The 24,910-nt window shown below is 49.0% G+C and overlaps 1 protein-coding gene and 1 long non-coding RNA gene across 2 annotated transcripts in view; both read left to right on the plus strand.

Moving 5' to 3' along the window:
- LOC115201779 (kelch domain-containing protein 3) overlaps window positions 1-24,910 on the plus strand; it is a 79,902-nt gene that overhangs the window by 37,642 nt on the left and 17,350 nt on the right. Inside the window, exons 6-9 of the mRNA XM_029765668.1 lie at window positions 4,267-4,480; window positions 5,798-5,884; window positions 14,508-14,616; window positions 18,458-18,531. Of these exons, the coding sequence (XP_029621528.1) occupies window positions 4,267-4,480; window positions 5,798-5,884; window positions 14,508-14,616; window positions 18,458-18,531 (484 nt within the window). The remainder of the gene's footprint in view (window positions 1-4,266; window positions 4,481-5,797; window positions 5,885-14,507; window positions 14,617-18,457; window positions 18,532-24,910) is intronic.
- LOC115201780 (uncharacterized) lies at window positions 8,380-9,349 on the plus strand. The gene is made up of 2 exons (XR_003879817.1): window positions 8,380-8,870; window positions 9,239-9,349. It is a non-coding gene; the product is annotated as an uncharacterized LOC115201780 (long non-coding RNA).

The following is a 24,910-nucleotide window of genomic DNA, read 5'->3' on the forward strand; positions in this document are numbered from 1 at the left end:
CTGATAAAAGGTGAGCCCATTGACATAGTGGAGGAGTACAAATACCTTGGGCTAGTCATTGACAACAAGCTGTCCTGGGATCAGTGTGCTGACAGTATTTTGAAGAAAGGCCAACAGAGAATGTATTTCCTATGGAAACTGTACTTTTGAATGTTGATCTAACCATCATGGTTCTCTTTATAAATCATTAATTGAGAGCATTCTGTCCTACTGCTTGACCTGCGGTTTGGGAATATCAAGGCTGCACAGAAAAATAGGTTGGGCAAGATAGTCAGGAAATCATGGGGCAGCAAGAACGGCCATCTCTCTACCTGAGCAGAGCCCTCCATCTCTCTACCTGGGTAGAGCCCTCCATCTCTCTACCTGGGTAGAGCCCTCCATCTCTCTACCTGGGCAGAGTCCTCCATCTCTCTACCTGGGCAGAGTCCTCCATCTCTCTACCTGGGCAGAGTCCTCCATCTCTCTACCTGGTCAGAGCCCTCCATCTCTCTACCTGGGCAGAGCCCTCCATCTCTCTACCTGAGCAGAGCCCTCCATCTCTCTACCTGGGCAGAGCCCTCCATCTCTCTACCTGGGCAGAGTCCTCCATCTCTCTACCTGGGCAGAGCCCTCCATCTCTCTACCTGGGCAGAGCCCTCCATCTCTCTACCTGGTCAGAGCCCTCCATCTCTCTACCTGGTCAGAGCCCTCCATCTCTCTACCTGGTCAGAGCCCTCCATCTCTCTACCTGGGTAGAGCCCTCCATCTCTCTACCTGGGTAGAGCCCTCCATCTCTCTACCTGGGCAGAGCCCTCCATCTCTCTACCTGGGCAGAGCCCTCCATCTCTCTACCTGGGCAGAACCCTCCATCTCTCTACCTGGGCAGAGCCCTCCATCTCTCTACCTGGGCAGAACCCTCCATCTCTCTACCTGGGCAGAGCCCTCCATCTCTCTACCTGGGCAGAGCCCTCCATCTCTCTACCTGGTCAGAGCCCTCCATCTCTCTACCTGGGTAGAGCCCTCCATCTCTCTACCTGGTCAGAGCCCTCCATCTCTCTACCTGGGCAGAGCCCTCCATCTCTCTACCTGGGCAGAGCCCTCCATCTCTCTACCTGGGCAGAGCCCTCCATCTCTCTACCTGGGCAGAGCCCTCCATCTCTCTACCTGGTCAGAGCCCTCCGTCTCTCTACCTGGTCAGAGCCCTCCGTCTCTCTACCTGGGCAGAGCCCTCCATCTCTCTACCTGGTCAGAGCCCTCCATCTCTCTCTACCTGGTCAGAGCCCTCCATCTCTCTACCTGGTCAGAGCCCTCCATCTCTCTACCTGGTCAGAGCCCTCCATCTCTCTACCTGGGCAGAGCCCTCCATCTCTCTACCTGGTCAGAGCCCTCCATCTCTCTACCTGGGCAGAGCCCTCCATCTCTCTACCTGGGTAGAGCCCTCCATCTCTCTACCTGGTCAGAGCCCTCCATCTCTCTCTACCTGGTCAGAGCCCTCCATCTCTCTACCTGGTCAGAGCCCTCCATCTCTCTCTACCTGGTCAGAGTCCTCCATCTCTCTACCTGGTCAGAGCCCTCCATCTCTCTACCTGGTCAGAGCCCTCCATCTCTCTACCTGGTCAGAGCCCTCCATCTCTCTACCTGGGCAGAGCCTTCCATCTCTCTACCTGGTCAGAGCCCTCCATCTCTCTACCTGGTCAGAGCCCTCCATCTCTCTACCTGGGCAGAGCCCTCCATCTCTCTACCTGGGCAGAGCCCTCCATCTCTCTACCTGGGCAGAGCCCTCCATCTCTCTCTACCTGGTCAGAGCCCTCCATCTCTCTCTACCTGGTCAGAGCCCTCCATCTCTCTCTACCTGGTCAGAGCCCTCCATCTCTCTCTACCTGGTCAGAGCCCTCCATCTCTCTACCTGGGCAGAGCCCTCCATCTCTCTACCTGGTCAGAGCCCTCCATCTCTCTACCTGAGCAGAGCCCTCCATCTCTCTACCTGGGTAGAGCCCTCCATCTCTCTACCTGGGCAGAGCCCTCCATCTCTCTACCTGGGCAGAGTCCTCCATCTCTCTACCTGGGCAGAGTCCTCCATCTCTCTACCTGGTCAGAGCCCTCCATCTCTCTACCTGGGCAGAGCCCTCCATCTCTCTACCTGGTCAGAGCCCTCCATCTCTCTACCTGGGTAGAGCCCTCCATCTCTCTACCTGGGCAGAGCCCTCCATCTCTCTACCTGGGCAGAGCCCTCCATCTCTCTACCTGGGTAGAGCCCTCCCATCTCTCTACCTGGGCAGAGTCCTCCATCTCTCTACCTGGTCAGAGCCCTCCATCTCTCTACCTGGGCAGAGCCCTCCATCTCTCTACCTGGGTAGAGCCCTCCCATCTCTCTACCTGGGCAGAGGCCTCCATCTCTCTACCTGGGCAGAGGCCTCCATCTCTCTACCTGGGCAGAGCCCTCCATCTCTCTACCTGGGCAGAGCCCTCCATCTCTCTACCTGGGTAGAGCCCTCCATCTCTCTACCTGGGCAGAGCCCTCCATCTCTCTCTCCTCCAGAAGGAGGATTCTCTTTTATTCCGAATGCATTTCTGCAACTTAACAAACGTTGGACTAATTGCACTTAGCACTTGCACTATGAAATTGCACTTATCCTGCCTATTGTATGTTGTATGTTTTCTGACTGCTGCAAGATGAATTGCCTCTTTGAGGACATTAAAGTTTTCTGAATCTGAAATCATGCCACCATCATCACCAACCCTCTCCCCCCTCTCCCAACTCCTCTCCCCAGGGTACTCCTGCCACCATCATCACCAACTCCTCTCCCCAGGGTACTCCTGCCACCATCATCACCAACCCTCTCCCAACTCCTCTCCCCAGGGTACTCCTGCCACCATCATCACCAACTCCTCTCCCCAGGGCACTCCTGCCACCATCATCACCAACTCCTCTCCCCAGGGTACTCCTGCCACCATCATCACCAACTCCTCTCCCCAGGGTACTCCTGCCACCATCATCACCAACTCCTCTCCCCAGGGTACTCCTGCCACCATCATCACCAACTCCTCTCCCCAGGGTACTCCTGCCACCATCATCACCAACCCTCTCCCAACTCCTCTCCCCAGGGTACTCCTGCCACCATCATCACCAACTCCTCTCCCCAGGGCACTCCTGCCACCATCATCACCAACTCCTCTCCCCAGGGTACTCCTGCCACCATCATCACCAACTCCTCTCCCCAGGGTACTCCTGCCACCATCATCACCAACTCCTCTCCCCAGGGTACTCCTGCCACCATCATCACCAACCCTCTCCCCCTCTCCCAACTCCTCTCCCCAGGGTACTCCTGCCACCATCATCACCAACCCTCTCCCAACTCCTCTCCCCAGGGTACTCCTGCCACCATCATCACCAACTCCTCTCCCCAGGGCACTCCTGCCACCATCATCACCAACCCTCTCCCCCTCTCCCAACTCCTCTCCCCAGGGTACTCCTGCCACCATCATCACCAACCCTCTCCCCCTCTCCCAACTCCTCTCCCCAGGGTACTCCTGCCACCATCATCACCAACCCTCTCCCAACTCCTCTCCCCAGGGTACTCCTGCCACCATCATCACCAACTCCTCTCCCCAGGGTACTCCTGCCACCATCATCACCAACTCCTCTCCCCAGGGTACTCCTGCCACCATCATCACCAACTCCTCTCCCCAGGGTACTCCTGCCACCATCATCACCAACTCCTCTCCCCAGGGTACTCCTGCCACCATCATCACCAACTCCTCTCCCCAGGGTACTCCTGCCACCATCATCACCAACTCCTCTCCCCAGGGTACTCCTGCCACCATCATCACCAACCCTCTCCCCCTCTCCCAACTCCTCTCCCCAGGGTACTCCTGCCACCATCATCACCAACCCTCTCCCAACTCCTCTCCCCAGGGTACTCCTGCCACCATCATCACCAACTCCTCTCCCCAGGGCACTCCTGCCACCATCATCACCAACCCTCTCCCCCTCTCCCAACTCCTCTCCCCAGGGTACTCCTGCCACCATCATCACCAACCCTCTCCCCCTCTCCCAACTCCTCTCCCCAGGGTACTCCTGCCACTCTGTCACCTTCTCCTCTCCGCTTTCCGCTCTCGTCGCCATCTCTCCTCTCTCCTCTTTAGGCTCATTGGAGGGACTTCCACTCTGCCACCATTATCACCACTAAGTCTCTCTCCTCCCCTCTCTCCTCTTCTCTCTAGGGTACTCCATCACCACTAAATCTCTCCTCTTCCTCCTTTCCTGTCTTCTCTCTCTCCTCTCAGGGTACTCCAGCTCGTTGGAGGGACTTCCACTCTGCCACCATCATTGGCACTAAGATGTTTGTGTTTGGAGGCAGAGCAGATCGCTTCGGTCCGTTCCACTCTAATAATGAGATCTACTGCAACAAGATAAAGGTGTTTGATACAGAGACCAACAGCTGGCTGAACACTGCTACTGCCCAGCTCCTTCCAGAGGGACGACGTAGCCACTCAGCCTGTAAGAGAGAGACACACACAGCTTAATGGCACACACAAACACCCATTGCATTTTTCAACCCTTTACCTTGTATTGTAGTTTAATGGCAGTGTTGAATAAAAGGCTCATGTCAATGCATTCATTATAGGAAAAATGTCTGAATTCAAATGTTCCATCTTTCTTTTCTGTAATTATGTTCTGTTGACTGCAGTTCTCTCCTCTGTGACCTTTCAGTCTCCCTGTCACATGGGGGGTGTGTTTAGGGCCCCTCTGCTCCTGTTGGGGTGTCTTTAGGGCCCCTCTGCTCCTGTTGGGGTGTGTTTAGGGCCCCTCTGCTCCTGTTGGGGTGTCTTTAGGGCCTCACTGCTCCTGTTGGGGTGTCTTTAGGGCCCCTCTGCTCCTGTTGGGGTGTCTTTAGGGCCCCTCTGCTCCTGTTGGGGTGTCTTTAGGGCCCCACTGCTCCTGTTGGGGTGTCTTTAGGGCCCCTCTGCTCCTGTTGGGGTGTCTTTAGGGCCCCTCTGCTCCTGTTGGGGTGTCTTTAGGGCCCCTCTGCTCCTGTTGGGGTGTGTTTAGGGCCCCTCTGCTCCTGTTGGGGTGTCTTTAGGGCCCCTCTGCTCCTGTTGGGGTGTGTTTAGGGCCCCTCTGCTCCTGTTGGGGTGTCTTTAGGGCCCCTCTGCTCCTGTTGGGGTGTGTTTAGGGCCCCTCTGCTCCTGTTGGGGTGTCTTTAGGGCCTCACTGCTCCTGTTGGGGTGTCTTTAGGTCCCCTCTGCTCCTGTTGGGGTGTCTTTAGGGCCCCTCTGCTCCTGTTGGGGTGTGTTTAGGGCCCCTCTGCTCCTGTTGGGGTGTCTTTAGGGCCCCTCTGCTCCTGTTGGGGTGTCTTTAGGGCCCCTCTGCTCCTGTTGGGGTGTGTTTAGGGCCCCTCTGCTCCTGTTGGGGTGTCTTTAGGGCCCCTCTGCTCCTGTTGGGGTGTCTTTAGGGCCTCACTGCTCCTGTTGGGGTGTTTTTATGTCTCTAGGGCCCCTCTGCTCCTGTTGGGGTGTGTTTAGGGCCCCTCTGCTCCTGTTGGGGTGTCTTTAGGGCCCCTCTGCTCCTGTTGGGGTGTGTTTAGGGCCCCTCTGCTCCTGTTGGGGTGTCTTTAGGGCCCCTCTGCTCCTGTTGGGGTGTCTTTATGGCCCCTCTGCTCCTGTTGGGGTGTCTTTAGGGCCCCGCTGCTCCTGTTGGGGTGTGTTTATATGCTTCTTCCTTTGTTACTCACCATATGAAATATTATTTTTCTAAAACAAAAAGACAGATCTCCTAAATGGTCATGTTCTATTCATTTTCCTTTCTGTCCTCCAGTTTCCTATAACGGGGAGCTGTATATATTTGGGGGTTACAACGCTCGTCTGGACCGACACTTCAACGACCTTTGGAAGTTCAAGCCAGGTGATAAACCGTACAAAAAATATAAAATGATATATACATCCATTTTAAAGTGTGAGGTTTGGTAGGACAGTCAGGGAGCTAGTGTTGGGTTGGTAGGACAGGCAGGGAGCTAGTGTTGGGTTGGTAGGACAGTCAGGGAGCTAGTGTTGGGTTGGTAGGACAGGCAGGGAGCTGGTGTTGGGTTGGTAGGACAGACAGACAGGGAGCTGGTGTTGGGTTGGTAGGACAGGCAGGGAGCTGGTGTTGGGTTGGTAGGACAGTCAGGGAGCAAGGAGCTAGTGTTGGGTTGGTAGGACAGGCAGGGAGCTAGTGTTGGGTTGGTAGGACAGGCAGGGAGCTGGTGTTGGGTTGGTAGGACAGGCAGGGAGCTGGTGTTGGGTTGGTAGGACAGGCAGGAAGTTAGTGTTGGGTTGGTAGGACAGGCAGGGAGCTAGTGCTGGGTTGGTAGGACAGGCAGGGAGCTAGTGTTGGGTTGGTAGGACAGGCAGGGAGCTAGTGTTGGGTTGGTAGGACAGGCAGGGAGCTAGTGTTGGGTTGGTAGGACAGGCAGGGAGCTGGTGTTGGGTTGGTAGGACAGGCAGGGAGCTAGTGTTGGGTTGGTAGGACAGGCAGGGAGCTAGTGTTGAGTTGGTAGGACAGTCGGGGAGCTAGTGTTGGGTTGGTAGGACAGTCAGGGAGCTAGTGTTGGGTTGGTAGGACAGTCAGGGAGCTAGTGTTGGGTTGGTAGGACAGGCAGGGAGCTAGTGTTGGGTTGGTAGGACAGGGAGGGAGCTAGTGTTGGGTTGGTAGGACAGGCAGGGAGCTAGTGTTGGGTTGGTAGGACAGGCAGGGAGCTAGTGTGGACTTGGTAGGACAGGCTGGGAGCTGGTGTCGGATTGGTAGGACAGGCAGGGAGCTGGTGTTGGGTTGGTAGGACAGGCAGGGAGCTAGTGTTGAGTTGGTAGGACAGTCGGGGAGCTAGTGTTGGGTTGGTAGGACAGTCAGGGAGCTAGTGTTGGGTTGGTAGGACAGGCAGGGAGCTAGTGTTAGGTTGGTAGGACAGGCAGGGAGCTAGTGTTGGGTTGGTAGGACAGGCAGGGAGCTAGTGTTGGGTTGGTAGGACAGGCAGGGAGCTAGTGTCGACTTGGTAGGACAGGCGGGGAGCTGGTGTCGGGTTGGTAGGACAGGCAGGGAGCTGGTGTCGGGTTGGTAGGACAGGCAGGGAGCTGGTGTTGGGTTGGTAGGACAGGCAGGGAGCTAGTGTTGGGTTGGTAGGACAGGCAGGGAGCAGGGAGCTAGTGTTGGGTTGGTAGGACAGGCAGGGAGCTAGTGTTGGGTTGGTAGGACAGGCAGGGAGCTGGTGCTGGGTTGGTAGGACAGGCAGGGAGCTGGTGCTGGGTTGGTAGGACAGGCAGGGAGCTAGTGTTGGGTTGGTAGGACAGGCAGGGAGCTAGTGTTTACAGTAACTATGAGAGTACTGATGGAGAATGAGTTATATACAATAACTATGGCAGTACTGATGGAGAATGAGTTATTTACAGTAACTATGACAGTACTGATGGAGAATGAGTTATATACAGTAACAGTACTGATGGAGAATGAGTTATATACAGTAACAGTACTGATGGAGAATGAGTTATATACAGTAACAGTACTGATGGAGAATGAGTTATATACAGTAACTATGGCAGTACTGATGGAGAATGAGTTATATACAGTAACAGTACTGATGGAGAATGAGTTATATACAATAACAGTACTGATGGAGAATGAGTTATATACAGTAACTATGGCAGTACTGATGGAGAATGAGTTATATACTGTAACTATGACAGTACTGATGGAGAATGAGTTATATACAGTAACTATGACAGTACTGATGGAGAATGAGTTATATACAGTAACTATGGCAGTACTGATGGAGAATGAGTTATATACACGACCGTTGAATAGTTTCAGGTCACTTAGAAATTATTTTCTCTGTATACATCAATGATGTTGCTCTTGCTGCTGGTGATTCTCTGATCCACCTCTACGCAGACGACACCATTCTGTATACATCTGGCCCTTCTTTGGACACGGTGTTAACTAACCTCCAGATAAGCTTCAAGGCCATACAACTCTCCTTCCGTGGCCTCCAACTGCTCTTAAATGCAAGTAAAACTAAATGCATGCTATTCAACCGATCGCTGCCCGCACCTGCCTGCCCAACTAGCATCACTACTCTGGACGGTTCTGATTATTTCCCTCATTAAAATGCAAATCATTTTATAACATTTTTGTCATGCGTTTTTCTGGATTTTTTTGTTGTTATTTTGTCTCTCACTGTTCAAATAAACCTACCATTAAAATTATAGACTGATCATTTCATTGTAAGTGGGCAAACGTACAAAATCAGCAGGGGATCAAATACTTTTTTCCCCCACTGTACGTGTTTCAAGCAGACCACCATGGTCCTTGTACCCAAGAACGCCAAGGTAACTTATCTAAATGACTATCGCCCTGTTGCACTCACATCTGTAGCCATGAAATGCTTTGAAAGGCTGATCATGGCCCACATCAACACCATCATCCCAGACACCCTGGACCGACTTCAATTCGCATTCCGCCCCCTCAGATCCACAGATGATGCCCTCTCTATAGGGCCCCACAGTGGAGGTGTCATAATACCCATAACACCTAGTGGTCAAACAGGAAAATGATTCCACTTGTTTTTCCAACATTAACTTTTCCCCATAGGCCATTTAAAACAATGACTATGTTTTGTATAGGCTGACCCTGGCATGATGTTTTGATAATCATGTAAATCTCTCTCGAACATGATGATTTTTACGGTGAAAATGTGCTTCCCCAAACTTGAAACCGATGCGCCACCTATGTAGAGGAGGCTCAGAGCACCGGATCAGAGGAGGCTCAGAGGACCGGATCAGAGGAGGCTCAGAGGACCGGATCAGAGGAGGCTCAGAGCACCGGATCAGAGGAGGCTCAGAGCACCGGATCAGAGGAGGTTCAGAGCAGAGGAGTAGAGGAGTCTCAGAGCAGAGGAGTAGAGGAGGCTCAGAGCAGAGGAGTAGAGGAGGCTCAGAGCAGAGGAGTAGAGGAGGCTCAGAGCACCGGATCAGAGGAGGCTCAGAGGACCGGATCAGAGGAGGCTCAGAGGACCGGAGCAGAGGAGGTTCAGAGCAGAGGAGTAGAGGAGTCTCAGAGCAGAGGAGTAGAGGAGGCTCAGAGTAGAGGAGGCTCAGAGCAGAGGAGTAGAGGAGGCTCAGAGCAGAGGAGTAGAGGAGGCTCAGAGCACCGGATCAGAGGAGGTTCAGAGCACCGGATCAGAGGAGGCTCAGAGGACCGGAGCAGAGGAGGCTCAGAGCAGAGGAGGCTCAGAGCACCGGATCAGAGGAGGCTCAGAGCACCGGATCAGAGGAGGCTCAGAGCACCGGATCAGAGGAGGCTCAGAGCACCGGATCAGAGGAGGTTCAGAGCAGAGGAGTAGAGGAGGCTCAGAGCACCGGATCAGAGGAGGCTCAGAGGACCGGAGCAGAGGAGGTTCAGAGCAGAGGAGTAGAGGAGGTTCAGAGCAGAGGAGTAGAGGAGGCTCAGAGCAGAGGAGTAGAGGAGGCTCAGAGCAGAGGAGTAGAGGAGGCTCAGAGTAGAGGAGGCTCAGAGCAGAGGAGTAGAGGAGGCTCAGAGCACCGGATCAGAGGAGGCTCAGAGCACCGGAGCAGAGGAGGCTCAGAGCACCGGAGCAGAGGAGGCTCAGAGCACCGGAGCAGAGGAGGCTCAGAGCACCGGAGCAGAGGAGGCTCAGAGCACCGGAGCAGAGGAGGCTCAGAGCAGAGGAGCAGAGGAGGCTCAGAGCAGAGGAGTAGAGGAGGCTCAGAGCAGAGGAGGCTCAGAGCACCGGATCAGAGGAGGCTCAGAGCACCGGATCAGAGGAGGCTCAGAGGACCGGAGCAGAGGAGGTTCAGAGCAGAGGAGTAGAGGAGGCTCAGAGCAGAGGAGTAGAGGAGGCTCAGAGCAGAGGAGTAGAGGAGGCTCAGAGCAGAGGAGTAGAGGAGGCTCAGAGCAGAGGAGTAGAGGAGGCTCAGAGCAGAGGAGTAGAGGAGGCTCAGAGCACCGGATCAGAGGAGGTTCAGAGCACCGGATCAGAGGAGGCTCAGAGGACCGGATCAGAGGAGGCTCAGAGCACCGGATCAGAGGAGGCTCAGAGCACCGGAGCAGAGGAGGCTCAGAGCACCGGATCAGAGGAGGCTCAGAGCACCGGATCAGAGGAGGCTCAGAGGACCGGAGCAGAGGAGGCTCAGAGGACCGGAGCAGAGGAGGTTCAGAGCAGAGGAGTAGAGGAGGCTCAGAGCAGAGGAGTAGAGGAGGCTCAGAGCAGAGGAGGCTCAGAGCACCGGATCAGAGGAGGCTCAGAGGACCGGATCAGAGGAGGTTCAGAGCAGAGGAGTAGAGGAGGCTCAGAGCAGAGGAGTAGAGGAGGCTCAGAGCAGAGGAGTAGAGGAGGCTCAGAGCAGAGGAGTAGAGGAGGCTCAGAGCAGAGGAGTAGAGGAGGCTCAGAGCACCTATACAGAGGAGGCTCAGAGCACCGGAGCAAAGGAGGCTCAGAGCAGAGGAGGCTCAGCGCACCGGATCAGAGGAGGCTCAGAGGACCGGATCAGAGGAGGCTCAGAGGAGGCTCAGAGCACCGGAGCAGAGGAGGCTCAGAGCACCTATGCAGAGAGAAGATAATGCACCGTCATACAGTTATCTACAGATAACAACTCCATTCAGATTATAGCCTAAATAGCATCCTACCTGTTGGCTTTTGGTCATTGTAGCCTTTCTCATTTCACTTTTAATTCTGTCATTTTAATTCCATCTTCCATTGATATCCACTAAATTGCTTGCCACACAAGCAGAGCAGCAATGTAATGCATTCTCTCTCTGCAGGAAGGATCAGAGAGCATGCCTTTTAAAAAACCTTTTTTCAAATCAATCAGTTGTTAGTCACATCATGCAACCCTTGTGTTTTGATTTCGAAGACATTCCCAGGTTTCTAGGCCACTAAATAAATAATCTATATTATTGTGATGGTGTAGGCTATATGAAATGGATTTGGCCTTTGAAATGTAGCTGATCCAAGCAGCTTGTGTGCGTGGAAGCCCTGAGACGCTAAACCGGCAGTCATTTGCACAATTACCGTCTGGCAAAATGGATTTGGCCTTTGAGTTGTCTCGCTGAAATGTTCTTACTCTTTCAAAAGACTGCTGGACTTGAACTTGTTCAGTTGTTGGAAGTGTGCGCTTAGTATTTTTCTTTGTTCTGTGTAGCGCTGTATTTTTTGTGGCGTCATTACGTCATCTACCTACGTTATATAGGTATGCACATAGGTATGCACATAGGTATGCAGCTTTGACATTGATTTTGCACATCGGCATTAAACTAGACATGATGCCGATGTTGACATTTTTTATAAAATATCGTCCGATTCCGATATGCTTTCCGATATATTGTGCATCCCTGTTTATAATGTGTGTTACAGTGTGTTTGTGTTTATAATGTGTGTTTATAATGTGTATTAGAGTGTGTTTATAATGTGTGTTTATAATGTTTGTTTATAATGTGTATTTGTGTGTTTATAATGTGTGTTTATAATGTGTATTTGTGTGTTTATAATGTGTGTTTATAATGTTTGTTTATAATGTGTATTTGTGTGTTTATAATGTGTGTTTATAATGTTTGTTTATAATGTGTATTTGTGTTTATAATGTGTGTTTATAATGTGTATTAATGTGTGTTTATAATGTGTATTACAGTGTGTTTAAAATGTGTGTTTATGTGTGTTTATAATGTGTATTACAGTGTGTTTAAAATGTGTTTATAATGTTTGTTACTGTGTGTTTATAATGTGTATTCGTGTGTTTATAATGTGTGTTTATTATGTGTATTACAGTGTGTTTATAATGTGTATTTATTATGTGTATTAGTGTGTTTATAATGTGTGTTTATAATGTGTATTACAGTGTGTTTATAATGTTTGTTACTCTGTGTTTGTTTGTTTATAATGTTTGTTACTGTTTGTTTATAATGTTTGTTACTGTGTGTTTGTTTGTTTACAATGTTTGTTACTGTGTGTTTATAATGTGTATTACAGTGTTTATTATGTGTGTTTATAATGTTTGTTTATAATATTTGTTACTGTGTGTTTATAATGCGTGTTTATGATTGTTAGTGTGTTTATAATGCGTGTTTATTATGTGTGTTACTGTGTTTATAATATATCTAGACTATAGCTATATAGTCTAACCCTAACTCAACAAGCTGTATAGGGCTGTAAGCCAACAGAATGTACTCCTATATTCTCTCTGCTTCCGCACGGCAAGCGGTACCGGAAGGCCAAGCTACCGCACGGCAAGCGGTACCGGAAGGCCAAGCTACCGCACGGCAAGCGGTACCGGAAGCCCAAGCTACCGCACGGCAAGCGGTACCGGAAGCCCAAGCTACCGCACGGCAAGCGGTACCGGAAGCCCAAGCGGTACCGGAAGCCCAAGCTACCGCACGGCAAGCGGTACTGGAATCCCAAGCTACCGCACGGCAAGCGGTACCGGAAGCCCAAGCTACCGCACGGCAAGCGGTACTGGAATCCCAAGCTACCGCACGGCAAGCGGTACCGGAAGCCCCAAGCTACCGCACGGCAAGCGGTACCGGAAGGCCAAGCTACCGCACGGCAAGCGGTACCGGAAGGCCAAGCTACCGCACGGCAAGCGGTACCGGAAGGCCAAGCTACCGCACGGCAAGCGGTACCGGAAGGCCAAGCTACCGCACGGCAAGCGGTACCGGAAGCCCAAGCTACCGCACGGCAAGCGGTACCGGAAGCCAAGCTACCGCACGGCAAGCGGTACCGGAAGGCCAAGCTACCGCACGGCAAGCGGTACCGGAAGGCCAAGCTACCGCACGGCAAGCGGTACCGGAAGCCCAAGCTACCGCACGGCAAGCGGTACCGGAAGGCCAAGCTACCGCACGGCAAGCGGTACCGGAAGGCCAAGCTACCGCACGGCAAGCGGTACCGGAAGCCCAAGCTACCGCACGGCAAGCGGTACCGGAAGCCCAAGCTACCGCACGGCAAGCGGTACCGGAAGGCCAAGCTACCGCACGGCAAGCGGTACCGGAAGGCCAAGCTACCGCACGGCAAGCGGTACCGGAAGGCCAAGCTACCGCACGGCAAGCGGTACCGGAAGGCCAAGCTACCGCACGGCAAGCGGTACCGGAAGCCCAAGCTACCGCACGGCAAGCGGTACCGGAAGGCCAAGCTACCGCACGGCAAGCGGTACCGGAAGGCCAAGCTACCGCACGGCAAGCGGTACCGGAAGGCCAAGCTACCGCACGGCAAGCGGTACCGGAAGGCCAAGTCTGGGACCGACAGGACCATGAATCGCTTATACCCTCAAGTCAAATAGTTAGTCCGGGTAGCTATTGGTCAACTATTTCACTAATAGCTACCTGGACTAACTGTGTTGATGCTTTCTGCACTAACTCTTTTGACTCATCACATACACTGCTGTTTATTATCTATCCTGATTTCCTAGTCACTTTATTCTTACCTATTTGTACACATTGTATTGCCTCGTACCCATGCACATCGACTTGGAACTAGTAACCTGTGTCCTATTTATCGTTACTCTTTGTGTATTTATCTCCTTGTGTTATTATTTTTCAAATGTTGTCTCTGCTTTATTGGGAATGGCCCGTAAGAGAGCAATTCACTGTTAGTCTACACCTGTTGTTTATGAAGCATGTGACAATATTTTGGGGGATTGGATTTGACTGAGTCACGAAGCCATCTGCAGTTCTAAATCTGTCCACTAGACAGCAGTGTAACCTGTTCCATCCACATTCCATTGTCTGTCTATCGATGTAATAGACGTTGTCGTAGTGATTACATAGCTAGCCAGTCTAAGTGGATGTCCATGGTGCTGTTTTATAAGGGATGATGCACCACATCGACATTCAGCAGGCACTCTCCTGGCAGCCACACAGATCCTCAAAGTTCTATATTAATAAACTCATGTTGTCCTCCTGGCTGTTCTCTCTCTCTGTCTCTGTTTTTCTCTCCCTCTGTCTCTGTTTTTCTCTCCCTGTCTGTCTCTCTCTGTCTCTGTTTTTCTCTCCCTGGCTGTCTCTCTCTGACTCTGTCTCTCTTTCACTCTCTAACCTTCTCCCTGTCTCTCTCTCTCTCCCTGTCTCTCTCCGTCTCTGTCTTTCTCTCTGTCTCTCTGACCTTTTCTTTCTGTCTCTCCCTGTCTCTCTCTCAATTCAATTTTAATTTAATGGGGTTTATAGGCATGGGAAACATGTTTACATTGTCAAAGCAAGTTTACGTCTCTCTCTCTCTCATATCTACCTGAGGTTGTCTACAGCCATAAAGGGATACAACACCTTTTGCCCTGATCTTATCCAGAGTAGCATTGTAGCTATTTATACATTTACATAGAATATAGCTGTAGATGTTTTATTCAGATCCCACTGAAATGGCATGGAGTAGTGGATATACAATGTTTTACTATAAATGTCTACATGTGATTTGTGTATGTTTGTCTGAGTGTTTAAATGTATTTGTTCGTGTGTGTGTGTTTTGCGTGTGCCTGTGTGTGAACACGTCCTCCAGAGACGTTTTCGTGGAAGAAGGTAGAGCCGCAGGGTAAAGGGCCGTGCCCCAGGAGAAGACAGTGCTGTTGCATGGTGGGAGATCGGATCATCCTGTTCGGAGGAACCAGGTAAGAGGGTGTAGTGTTGAGTACACATCGTAATAGTGTTTACAGTAGTAGTTAGCAGTAGTAGTAGTGTTTAGTATATGTAGTAGTTGTAGTAGTAGTAGTGTTTAGTACACATAGTAGTAGTAGTGTTTAGTACACATAGTAGTAGTTAGCAGTAGTTAGTAGTAGTGTTTAGTACATGTAGTAGTAGTGTTTAGTACACTTAGTAGTAGGAGTAGTGTGTAGTAGTAGTGGTGTTTAGTGCACGTTGCAGTAGTAGTGTTTAGTACACACAGTAGCAGTAGTAGTGTTTAGTACACACAGTAGTAGTAGTGTTTAGTACACGCAGTAGTAGTGTTTAGTACACACAGTAGCAGTAGTAGTGTTTAGTACACACAGTAGCAGTAGTAGTGTTTAGTACACACAGTAGCAGTAGTAGTGTTTAGTACACACAGTAGCAGTAGTAGTGTTTAGTACACACAGTAGCAGTAGTAGTGTTTAGTACACACAGTAGCAGTAGTAGTGTTTAGTACACACATTAGCAGTAGTAGTGTTTAGTACACACAGTAGCAGTAGTAGTGTTTAGTACACACAGTAATGTTTAGTACACGTATTAGTAGTATTGTTTAGTACACGTATTAGTAGTAGTGTTTTGTAGTGTGTAGTAGTATTTGTGGTGTTCAGTAGTTGTAGTGGTGTGTGGTAGTAGTGTATTGGGGGGTGTGTGTGTGTGTGTGTGTGTGTGTGTGTGTGTGTTGTCGTGTTTGTGTGTGTGTGTGTTGTCCAGTGTGTGTTGTCCTGTGTGTGTGTGTGTGTGTTTGTGTGTGTGTTGTCCAGTGTGTGTGTGTGTGTGTGTTTGCGTGTGTGTGTGTTGTCCAGTGTGTGTTTGTGTATGTGGTCCAGTGTGTGTGTGTGTGTGTGTGTGTGTTGTCCAGTGTGTGTGTGTTGTCCAGTGTGTGTGTGTGTTGTCCAGTGTGTGTTGTCCTATGTGTGTTTTGTCCTGTGTGTGTGTGTGTGTGTGTGTTGTCCAGTGTGTGTGTGTGTGTGTGTGTTGTCCAGCGTGCGTGTCTGTGTGTGTGTGTTGTCCTTTGTGTGTGTGTGTTGCCCAGTGTGTGTGTTTTGTCCAGTGTGTGTGTGTGTGTGTGTGTGTGTGTGTGTTTTGTCCAGTGTGTGTGTTGTCCAGTGTGTGTGTGTGTTTTGTCCAGTGTGTGTGTTTTGTCCAGTGTGTGTGTTGTCCTGTGTTTGTGTGTGTTTTGTCCTGTGTGTGTTTTGTCCACTGTGTGTGTGTGTGTTGTTCAGTGTGTGTGTGTTCACTGTGTGTGCGTGTTTTGTCCTGTTTGTGTGTGTGTGTTTTGTTCAGTGTGTGTGTGTGTGTGTGTGTGTGTGTGTGTGTGTGTGTGTGTGTGTGAAAGAATGGAATAAGAATCTAGACATGAATATATGGATGAGCGATGACCGAGCGTCATAGGCAGGATGCAGTAGATGGCATAGAGTTCAGTATATACATGTGAGATGAGTAATGTAGGGTATGTAAACATTATTAAAGTGGCATTATTTAGAGTGCATTGTATAAAGTGACTAATGATCCATTTATTAAAGTGGCCAGTGATTGGGTCTCAGTGTAGGCAGCAGCCACTCTGTTAGTGATGGCTGTTTAACAGTCCGATGGACTTGAGATAGAAGCAGTTTTTCAGTCTCTCAGTCCCAGCTTTGATGCACCTGTACTGACCTCGCCTTCTGGATGATAGCGGGGTGAACAGGCAGTGGCTCGGATGGTTGTTGTCCTTGATGATCTTTTTGGCCTTCCTGTGACATCGGGTGCTGTAGGTGTCCTGGAGGGCAGGTAGTTTGCCCTCGATGATGTGTTGTGCAGATCTCACTACCCTCTGGAGAGCCTTGCAGTTGTGGGCGGAGCAGCTGCTGTACCAGGCGGTGATACAGCCCGACAGGATGCTCTCAATTGTGCATCTGTAAAAGTTAGTGAATGTTTTAGATGACAAGCTACATTTCTTCAGCCTCCTGAGGTTCACCAGCCTCCTTCTTCACCACACTGTCTGTGTGGGTGGACCATTTATGTTTGTCTGTGATGTGTACGCCCAGGAACGTAAAACTTTCCACCTTCTCCACTACTGTCCTGTCGATGTGGATAGGTGGGTGCTCCCTCTGCTGTTTCCTGAAGTCCACAATCATGTCCTTTGTTTCGTTGACGTTGAGTGAGAGGTTGTTTTCCTGACACCACACTCCGAGGGCCCTCACCTCCTCCCTGTTGGCTGTCTAGTCTTTGTTGGTAATCAAGCCTACTACTGTTGTGTCGTCTGCAAACTTGATGATTGAGTTGGAGGCGTGCATGGCTACGCAGTCATGGGTGAACAGGGAGTACAGGAGGGGGCTGAGAACGCACCCTTGTGGGGCCCCAGTGTTGAGGATCAGTGAAGTAGAGATGTTGTTTCCTACCTTCACCACCTGGGGGCGGCCCGTCAGGAAGTCCAGGACCCAATCGCAGAGGGCGGGGTTGAGACCCAGGGCCTCCAGCTTAATGACGAGTTTGGAGGGTACTAGGGTGTTGAAGGCTGAGCTGTAGTCGATGAACAGCATTATTACATAGGTATTCCTCCAGATGTGATAGCGCAGTGTGCAGTGTGATGACAATTGCGTCGTCTGTGGACCTATTGGGGCGATAAGCAAATTGAAATGGGTCTAGGATGACAGGTAAGGTGGAGGTGATATGATCCTTGATTAGTCTCTCAAAGCACTTCATGATGACAGAAGTGAGTGCTACGTGGCGATAGTCATTTAGTTCAGTTGTCTTTGCAGGAACAAAGGTCGGCCATCTTGAAGCATGTGGGGACAGTAGACTGGGATAGGGAGAGATTGAATGTGTCCGTAAACACACCAGCCAGCTGGTCTGTACATGCTCTGATGGCGCGGCTAGAGATGCCGTCTGGGCCGGCAGCCTTGCGATGGTTAACCCGTTTAAATGTCTTACTCACGTCGGCCACGGAGATGGAGAGCCCACGGTCTTGGTAGCGGGCCGCGTCGGTGGCACTGCGTTATAGCGGGCAAAGAAGGTGTTTAGTTTGTCTGGAAGGAAGACGTCGGTGTCCGTGACGTGGCTGATTTTCTTTTTGTAGTCTTTGATTGTCTGTAGACTCCGCCACATACGTCTTGTGTCTGTGCCGTTGAATTTTGACTCCACTTTGTCTCTATACTGACATGTCGCTTGTTTGATTGCCTTGCGGAGGAAATAACTACACTGTTTGTATTCGCCCATATTCTCGGTCATCTTTCCATGGTTAAATAAGGTGGTTCGCGCTTTCAGTTTTGCACGAATGCCGCCATCTATCCACGGTTTCTGGTTAGGGAAGGTTTTAATAGTCACAGTAGGTACAACATCTCCTTTACACTTCCTTATAAACTCACTCACCGAATCAGCGTATACGTGGATATTATGCTCTGAAGCTACACGTCCAGAACAGCAGTATAACATGTCTCCTCTCTACAGTCCATGTCCAGAACAGCAGTATAACATGTTGTCTCCTCTCTACAGTCCATGTCCAGAACAGCAGTATAACATGGTGTCTCATCTCTACAGTCCATGTCCAGAACAGCAGTATAACATGGTGTCTCATCTCTACAGTCCATGTCCAGAACAGCAGTATAACATGGTGTCTCCTCTCTACAGTCCATGTCCAGAACAGCAGTATAACATGGTGTCTCCTCTCTACAGTCCATGTCCAGAACAGCAGTATAACATGTTGTCTCATCTCTACAGTCCATGTCCAGAACAGCAGTATAACATGTTGTCTCATCTCTACAGTCCATGTCCAGAACAGCAGTATAACATGGTGTCTCCTCTCTACAGTCCATGTCCAGAACAGGGGATGGGAGATGAGTTTAACCTCATGGATCATTCTGACCTCTACATACTAGACTTCAGTAAGTATCCCCTCTCTCTTTCAATTCAAAAGTCTTTATTGGCATGGGAAACATATGTTTACATTGCCAAAGAAAGTGAAATAGATAATAAACAAAAGTGAAATAAACAATGAATGAATGAGAGTGAATGGCCTGGCCATAGTAAACACCTACAGTGCCTTCAGAAAGTGTTCATACCCTTGACTTATTTTGTTGTTACAGCCTGAAATCAAAATTGATTAAATAGATTTTTTTCTCACGCAATACCCCGTAATTTATAAAGATTCAAGCTCTGTCAAATTTGTTGTTGATCATCGCTAGACAGACATTTCCAAGTCTTGCAATAGATTTTCAAGACGATTTAAATCAAAACTGTAACAAGGCCACTCTTGGTAAGCAACTCCAGTGTATATTTGGCATTGTGTTTTAGGTTATTGTCTTGCTGAAAGGTGAATTTGTCTCCCAGTGTCTGGTGGAAAGCAGACTGAACCAGGTTTTCTGAACCACATTTTACATTTACATTTTAGTCATTTAGCAGACGCTCTTATCCAGAGCAACTTACAGTAATGAATGCATACATTTCATACATTTTTATTTTTTGTACTGGCCCCCCGTGGGAATCGAACCCACAACCCTGGCGTTGCACACACCATGCGGGCGTTGCAAACACCTTGCTCTACCAACTGAGCCACAGGGAAGGCTCTAGGATTTTGCCTGTGCTTCATGTCCCTGTGTCTGGTGGAAAGCAGACTGAAGCAGGTTTTTCTCTAGGATTTTGCCTGTGCCTCACTCTATTACATTCCTTTTCATCCTAAAAACATCTCCCTAGTCCTTGCCAATTAATTTATTTTATTTTAAACTTTTGTTTAACTAGGCAAGTCAGTTAAGAACAATGATGGCCTCCTGCGGGGTTGGGGGCTGGGATTAAAAATATAGGACAAAACACATCACGACAAGAAAATGGAAAGCATACCCATAACATGATTCAGCCACCACCATGCTTGAAATATGAAGTGGTACTCAGTGATGGCTTTCAAATCAAATGTTATGTTGAGGAGTCTTATAGCTTAGGGGTAGAAGCTGTTTAGAAGCCTCTTGGACCGAGACTTGTCTATGACTACGGTGGCTGGAGTCATTGACAATTTCTAGGGCCTTCCTCTGACACCGCCTGGTATAGAGGTCCTGGATGGCAGGAAGCTTGGCCCCGGTGATGTACTGGGTCGTACACACTACCGTCTGTAGTGCCTTGCGGTTGGAGGTCGAGCAGTTGCCATACCAGGCAGTGATGCAACCCGTCCGGATGCTCTCGATGGTGCAGCTGACAAACCTTTTGAGGATCTGAGGACCCAAGGCCAAATCTTCTCAGTCTCCTGAGGAGGAATAGGTTTTGTCGTGCCCTCTTCACGACTGTCTTGGTGTGTTTGGACCATGATAGTTTGTTGGTGATGTGAACGGCAAGGAACTTGAAGCTCTCAACCTGCTCCACTACAGCCCCGTTGATGAGAATGGGTGCGTGCTCGGTCCTCCTTTTCCTGTAGTCCACAATCATCTCCTTAGTCTTGGTTACGTTGAGGGAGAGGTTGTTATTCTGGCACCACCCGGCCAGGTCTCTGACCTCCTCCCTATAGGCTGTCTCATCGTTGTCGGTGATCAGGCCTACCACTGTTGTGTCATCAGCAAACTTAATGATGGTGTTGGAGTCGTGCCTGGCCGTGCAGTCATGAGTGAACAGGGATTACAGGAGGGGACTAAGCACGCACCCCTGACGGGCCCCTGTGTTGAGTATCAGCGTGGTGGATGTGTTGTTACCAACCCTCACCACATGGGGGTGGCCCGTCAGGAAGTCCAGGATCCAGTTGCAGAGGGAGGTGTTTAGTCCCAGAGTCCTTAGCTTAGTGATGAGTTTTGAGGGCACTATGGTGTTGAACACTGAGCTGTAGTCAATGAATAGCATTCTCACATAGTTGTTCCTTTTGTCCTGGTGTGAAAGGGCAGTGTGGAGTGCAATAGAGATTGCATCATCTGTGGATCTGTTGGTGCGGTATGCAAATTGGAGTGGGTCTAGGGTTTCTGGGATAATGGTGTTGATGTGAGCCATGACCAGCCTTTCAAAGCACTTCATGGCTACAGACGTGAGTGCCACGGGGTGGTAATCATTTAGGCAGGTTACCTTCGCTTTCTTGTGCACAGGGACTTAAAACATGTCGGTATTACAGACTCAGACAGGGAGAGGTTGAACATGTCAGTGAAGACACTTGCCAGTTGGTCAGTGCTTGCTTGGAGTACACGTCCTGGTAATCCGTCTGGCCCTGCGGCCTTGAGAATATTGACCTATTTAAGTCTTGCTCACATCGGCTGCGGAGAGCATGATCACACAGTCGTCTCATGCATGTTTCAGTTACTTGCCTCGAAGCGAGCATAGAAGTAGTTAAGCTCGTCTGGTAGGCTCGTTTCACTGGGCAGATCTCAGCTGTCCTTCCCTTTGTAGTCTGTAATAGTTTGCAAGCCCTGCTACATTCGACGAGCGCCGGAGCTGGTGTAGTACGATTCGATCTTAGTCCTGTATTGATGCTTTGCCTGTTTGATGGTTCGTCAGAGGGCATAGTGGGATTTATTATAAGCTTCCGGGTTAGAGTCCCGCTCCTTGAAAGAGGCAGCTCTACCCTTTAGTGTGAATGTTCCCTGTAATCCTTGGCTTCTGGTTGGGGTATGTACGTACAGTCACTGTGGGGACGATGTCCTCAATGCACTTATTGATAAAGCCAGTGACTGATGTGGTGTACTCCTCAATGCCATCGGAAGAATCCTGGAACATATTCCAGTCTGTGCTAGCAAAACTGTCCTGTAGTGTAGCATCTGTTTCATCTGACTACTTTTTTATAGACCGAGTCACTGGTGCTTCCTGCTTTAATGTTTACTTGGAATCAGGAGGATAGAATTATGGTCAGATTTGCCAAATGGAGGGCGAGGGAGAGCTTTGTATGCGTCTCTGTGTGTGGAGTAAAGGTGGTCTAGAATTATTTTCCCTCTGGTTGCACGTGTAACATGCTGATAGAAATTAGGTAAAACTTTTGCCTTCTGGTAGGCTGTCATTGAAAATAATAATTTGTTCTTAACTGACTTGCCTAGTTAAATGAAGGTAAATAAGAAAGTGTTGTGTTGGATCTGCCCCAGACATAACGCATATTTTATTTTAGTGCCTTATTGCAAACAGGATAAATGTTTTGGAATATTTTCATTCTTTTCACTGTCATTTAGGTTAGTATTGTAGAGTAATAACTACAATGTTGTTGATCCATCCTCAGTTTTCTCCTATCAAAGCCATTAACCTCACCATTGGCCGCCTCATGGTAAAATCCCTGAGTGGTTTTCTTCCTCTCCTGCAATTGAGTTAGGTAGTACGCCTGTATCTTTGTAGTGACTGGGTATATTAATATACCATCCAAAGTGTAATTAATACAGTTGAAGTCTTAGCCAAATAAATTTCAACATAGTTTTTCACAATTCCTGACATTTAATCCTAGTAAAAATTCCCTGTTTTAGGTCTGGTAGGATCACCACTTTATTTTAAGAATGTGAAATGTCAATAATAGTAGAGTTATTTATTTCAGCTTTTATTTGTTTCGTCACATTCCCAGTGGGTCAGAAGTTTACATACACTCAATTAGTATTTGGTAGCATTGCCTTTAAATTGTTTAACCTCTCTAGGGTAGGTGGCACCTACCCTACGTAACAGCCAGTGGAATCCTGTGGCGCGTTATTCAAATACCTTAGAAATGCTATTACTTCAATTTCTCAAACATATGACTATTTTACAGCATTTTAAAGACAAGACTCTCGTTAATCTAACCACACTGTCCGATTTCAAAAAGGCTTTACAACGAAAGCAAAACATTAGATTATGTCAGCAGAGTACCCAGCCAGAAATAATCAGACACCCATTTTTCAAGCTAGCATATAATGTCACAAAAACCCAGAAGACAGCTAAATGCAGCACTAACCTTTGATGATCTTCATCAGATGACACACCTAGGACATTATGTTATACAATACATGCATGTTTGTTCAATCAAGTTCATATTTATATCAAAAACCAGCTTTTTACATTAGCATGTGACGTTCAGAACTAGCATACCCCTCGCAAACTTCCGGCGAATTTACTAACAATTTACTAAATTACTCACGATAAACGTTCACAAAAAGCATAACAATTATTTTAAGAATTATAGATACAGAACTCCTCTATGCACTCGATATGTCCGATTTTAAAATAGCTTTTTGGTGAAAGCACATTTTGCAATATTCTAAGTAGATAGCCCGGCATCACAGGGCTAGCTATTTAGACACCCAGCAAGTTTAGCCTTCACCAAACTCCGATTTACTATTAGAAAAGTTTGATTACCTTTGGTGTTCTTCGTCAGAATGCACTCCCAGGACTTCTACTTCAATATTTTTGTTGTAATTTCAGAAAATGTCCATAATACACTCTTTACAAAACATGAATTACTCCTGCTCTTTCCATGACAGACTGGCCAGGTGAATCCAGGTGAAAGCTATGATCCCTTATCCCTTATTGTCACTTGTTAAATCCACTTCAATCAGAGTAGATGAAGGGGAGGAGACAGGTTAATTAAGGATTTATTAGCCTTGAGACAAGTGAGACATGGATTGTGTATGTGTGTCATTCAGAGGGTGAATGGGCAAGACAACATATTTAAGTGCTTTTGAACGGGGTATGGTAGTACCGGTAGGTGCCAGCTGCACCGGTTTGAGTCAAGAACTGCAACCCTGCTGGGTTTTTCACGTTCAACAGTTCCCCGTGTGTATCAAGAATAGTCCACCACCCAATGGACATCTAGCCAACTTGATACAACTTTGGGAAGCATTGGAGTCAACATGGGCCAGAATCCCTGTGGAACGCTTTCGACAACTTGTGGAGTCCATGTCCCAACAAATTAAGGCTGTTCTGACGGCAAAAGGGAGTGCAACTCAATATTAGGAATGTGTTAATGTTTGGAACACGCAGTTTATATCTGCAGTAATAATGGAATGATAGTGTTTCACAGTATTACTTACCTGCCAGTGTTGTAATTGGTTTTGATATTGGCCTATTGAATTCTCCCACCGGAGCGGGAGAACAGTTCCTGACTGTTTGTTGTTGTCTCGTGTAAATCTATTGGTTTTGTTTTGTCTTTTTTTGTATATTTCAATCTCTTTTTCCATTTATTAATTAAATATACCTTCCGGCAACCCGCCTCACCCAATGTGATACGGATCTGCTATTTTTAGACCTTATAGCTAGAACCTACATCAGAAGCTAGCCATCAGAAGCTAACCAGCTAATTAGCTGTTAGCCACTGTTAGCCATTGTTAGCCACTGCTAGCGGCCTTTACCTTTAGCTCAGACTCCAGCCGCTTTTAGCCTGGATAATACCTGCCAGTCTGCACAGTGCGAAATCAACCCTGAGCATATCGGACTGCTTTTCTCCACTCGGCTACTCGGCTGATGCCTCCTGGACTCTTCACTAACACGACTAGAAGCCACTACATCACCAGATTCCTGCCGTAAGCTCTGGACCATTACTCCAGGTCATCACAGCTAACTAGCTGCTACCGAGTGGCCCAGCCCCGAAGCTAGCCTTGAGCAAAGCCCATGTCCCGGCCTGCTCAGCGGACACCATGATCACTCGGCTACACAGCTGATGCCTCCCAGACTCTTCACTAACACAACTAAAAGCCACTACATCACCAGATTCCTGCCGTAAGCTCTGGACCTTTGCATCGGATCATCGTAGCTAGCTAGCTGCTACTGAGTGGCTATAGTGGCTAACGCCCTTGTCTCGAAGCTAGCACCAGTTAGCCTCGAGCCAGGCGCATCTCCCGGCTAGCAAACAAAATGACTCCAGCTACAATACCTCTTTTGCCAATTGGCCTGGACCCTTTGTCGACACAGAGCCCCGCCGATCCATCACGGCTGGTCTGTCTGCGTAATTCCGTCCGATGTGCCCTCAACCGGCATTTGCCGGACGTCGGTGAAGACGCTTCTGCTAACCCTGGCCTGCTAACTTTATGAACGCCGTGTTTCCCGCTTGCAAGCTTAGTAACGACTACATAACGGCTTCCCTATTTCATCTATTGCTGTTCACTGGACCCTATGATCACTTTAATACATAGCTGATGTCTGCTGGACTGTTCATTAATCACTGTACTCCATTTTGTTTTATTTTGTTTATCTGTCGGCCCCAGCCTCGAACTCAGGCCCTGTGTGTAGTTAACTGACCTCTCTGCCCATTCATCACCATTTTACCTGTTGTTGTCTTAAGCTGATTAGCTGTTGTTGACTTAGCTAGCTCTCCCACTCAACACCTGTGATTGCTTTATGCCTCGCTTTATGTCTCTC

This window comes from Salmo trutta, chromosome 10, assembly GCF_901001165.1.
Source record: "Salmo trutta chromosome 10, fSalTru1.1, whole genome shotgun sequence".
NCBI lineage: Eukaryota > Metazoa > Chordata > Actinopteri > Salmoniformes > Salmonidae > Salmo > Salmo trutta.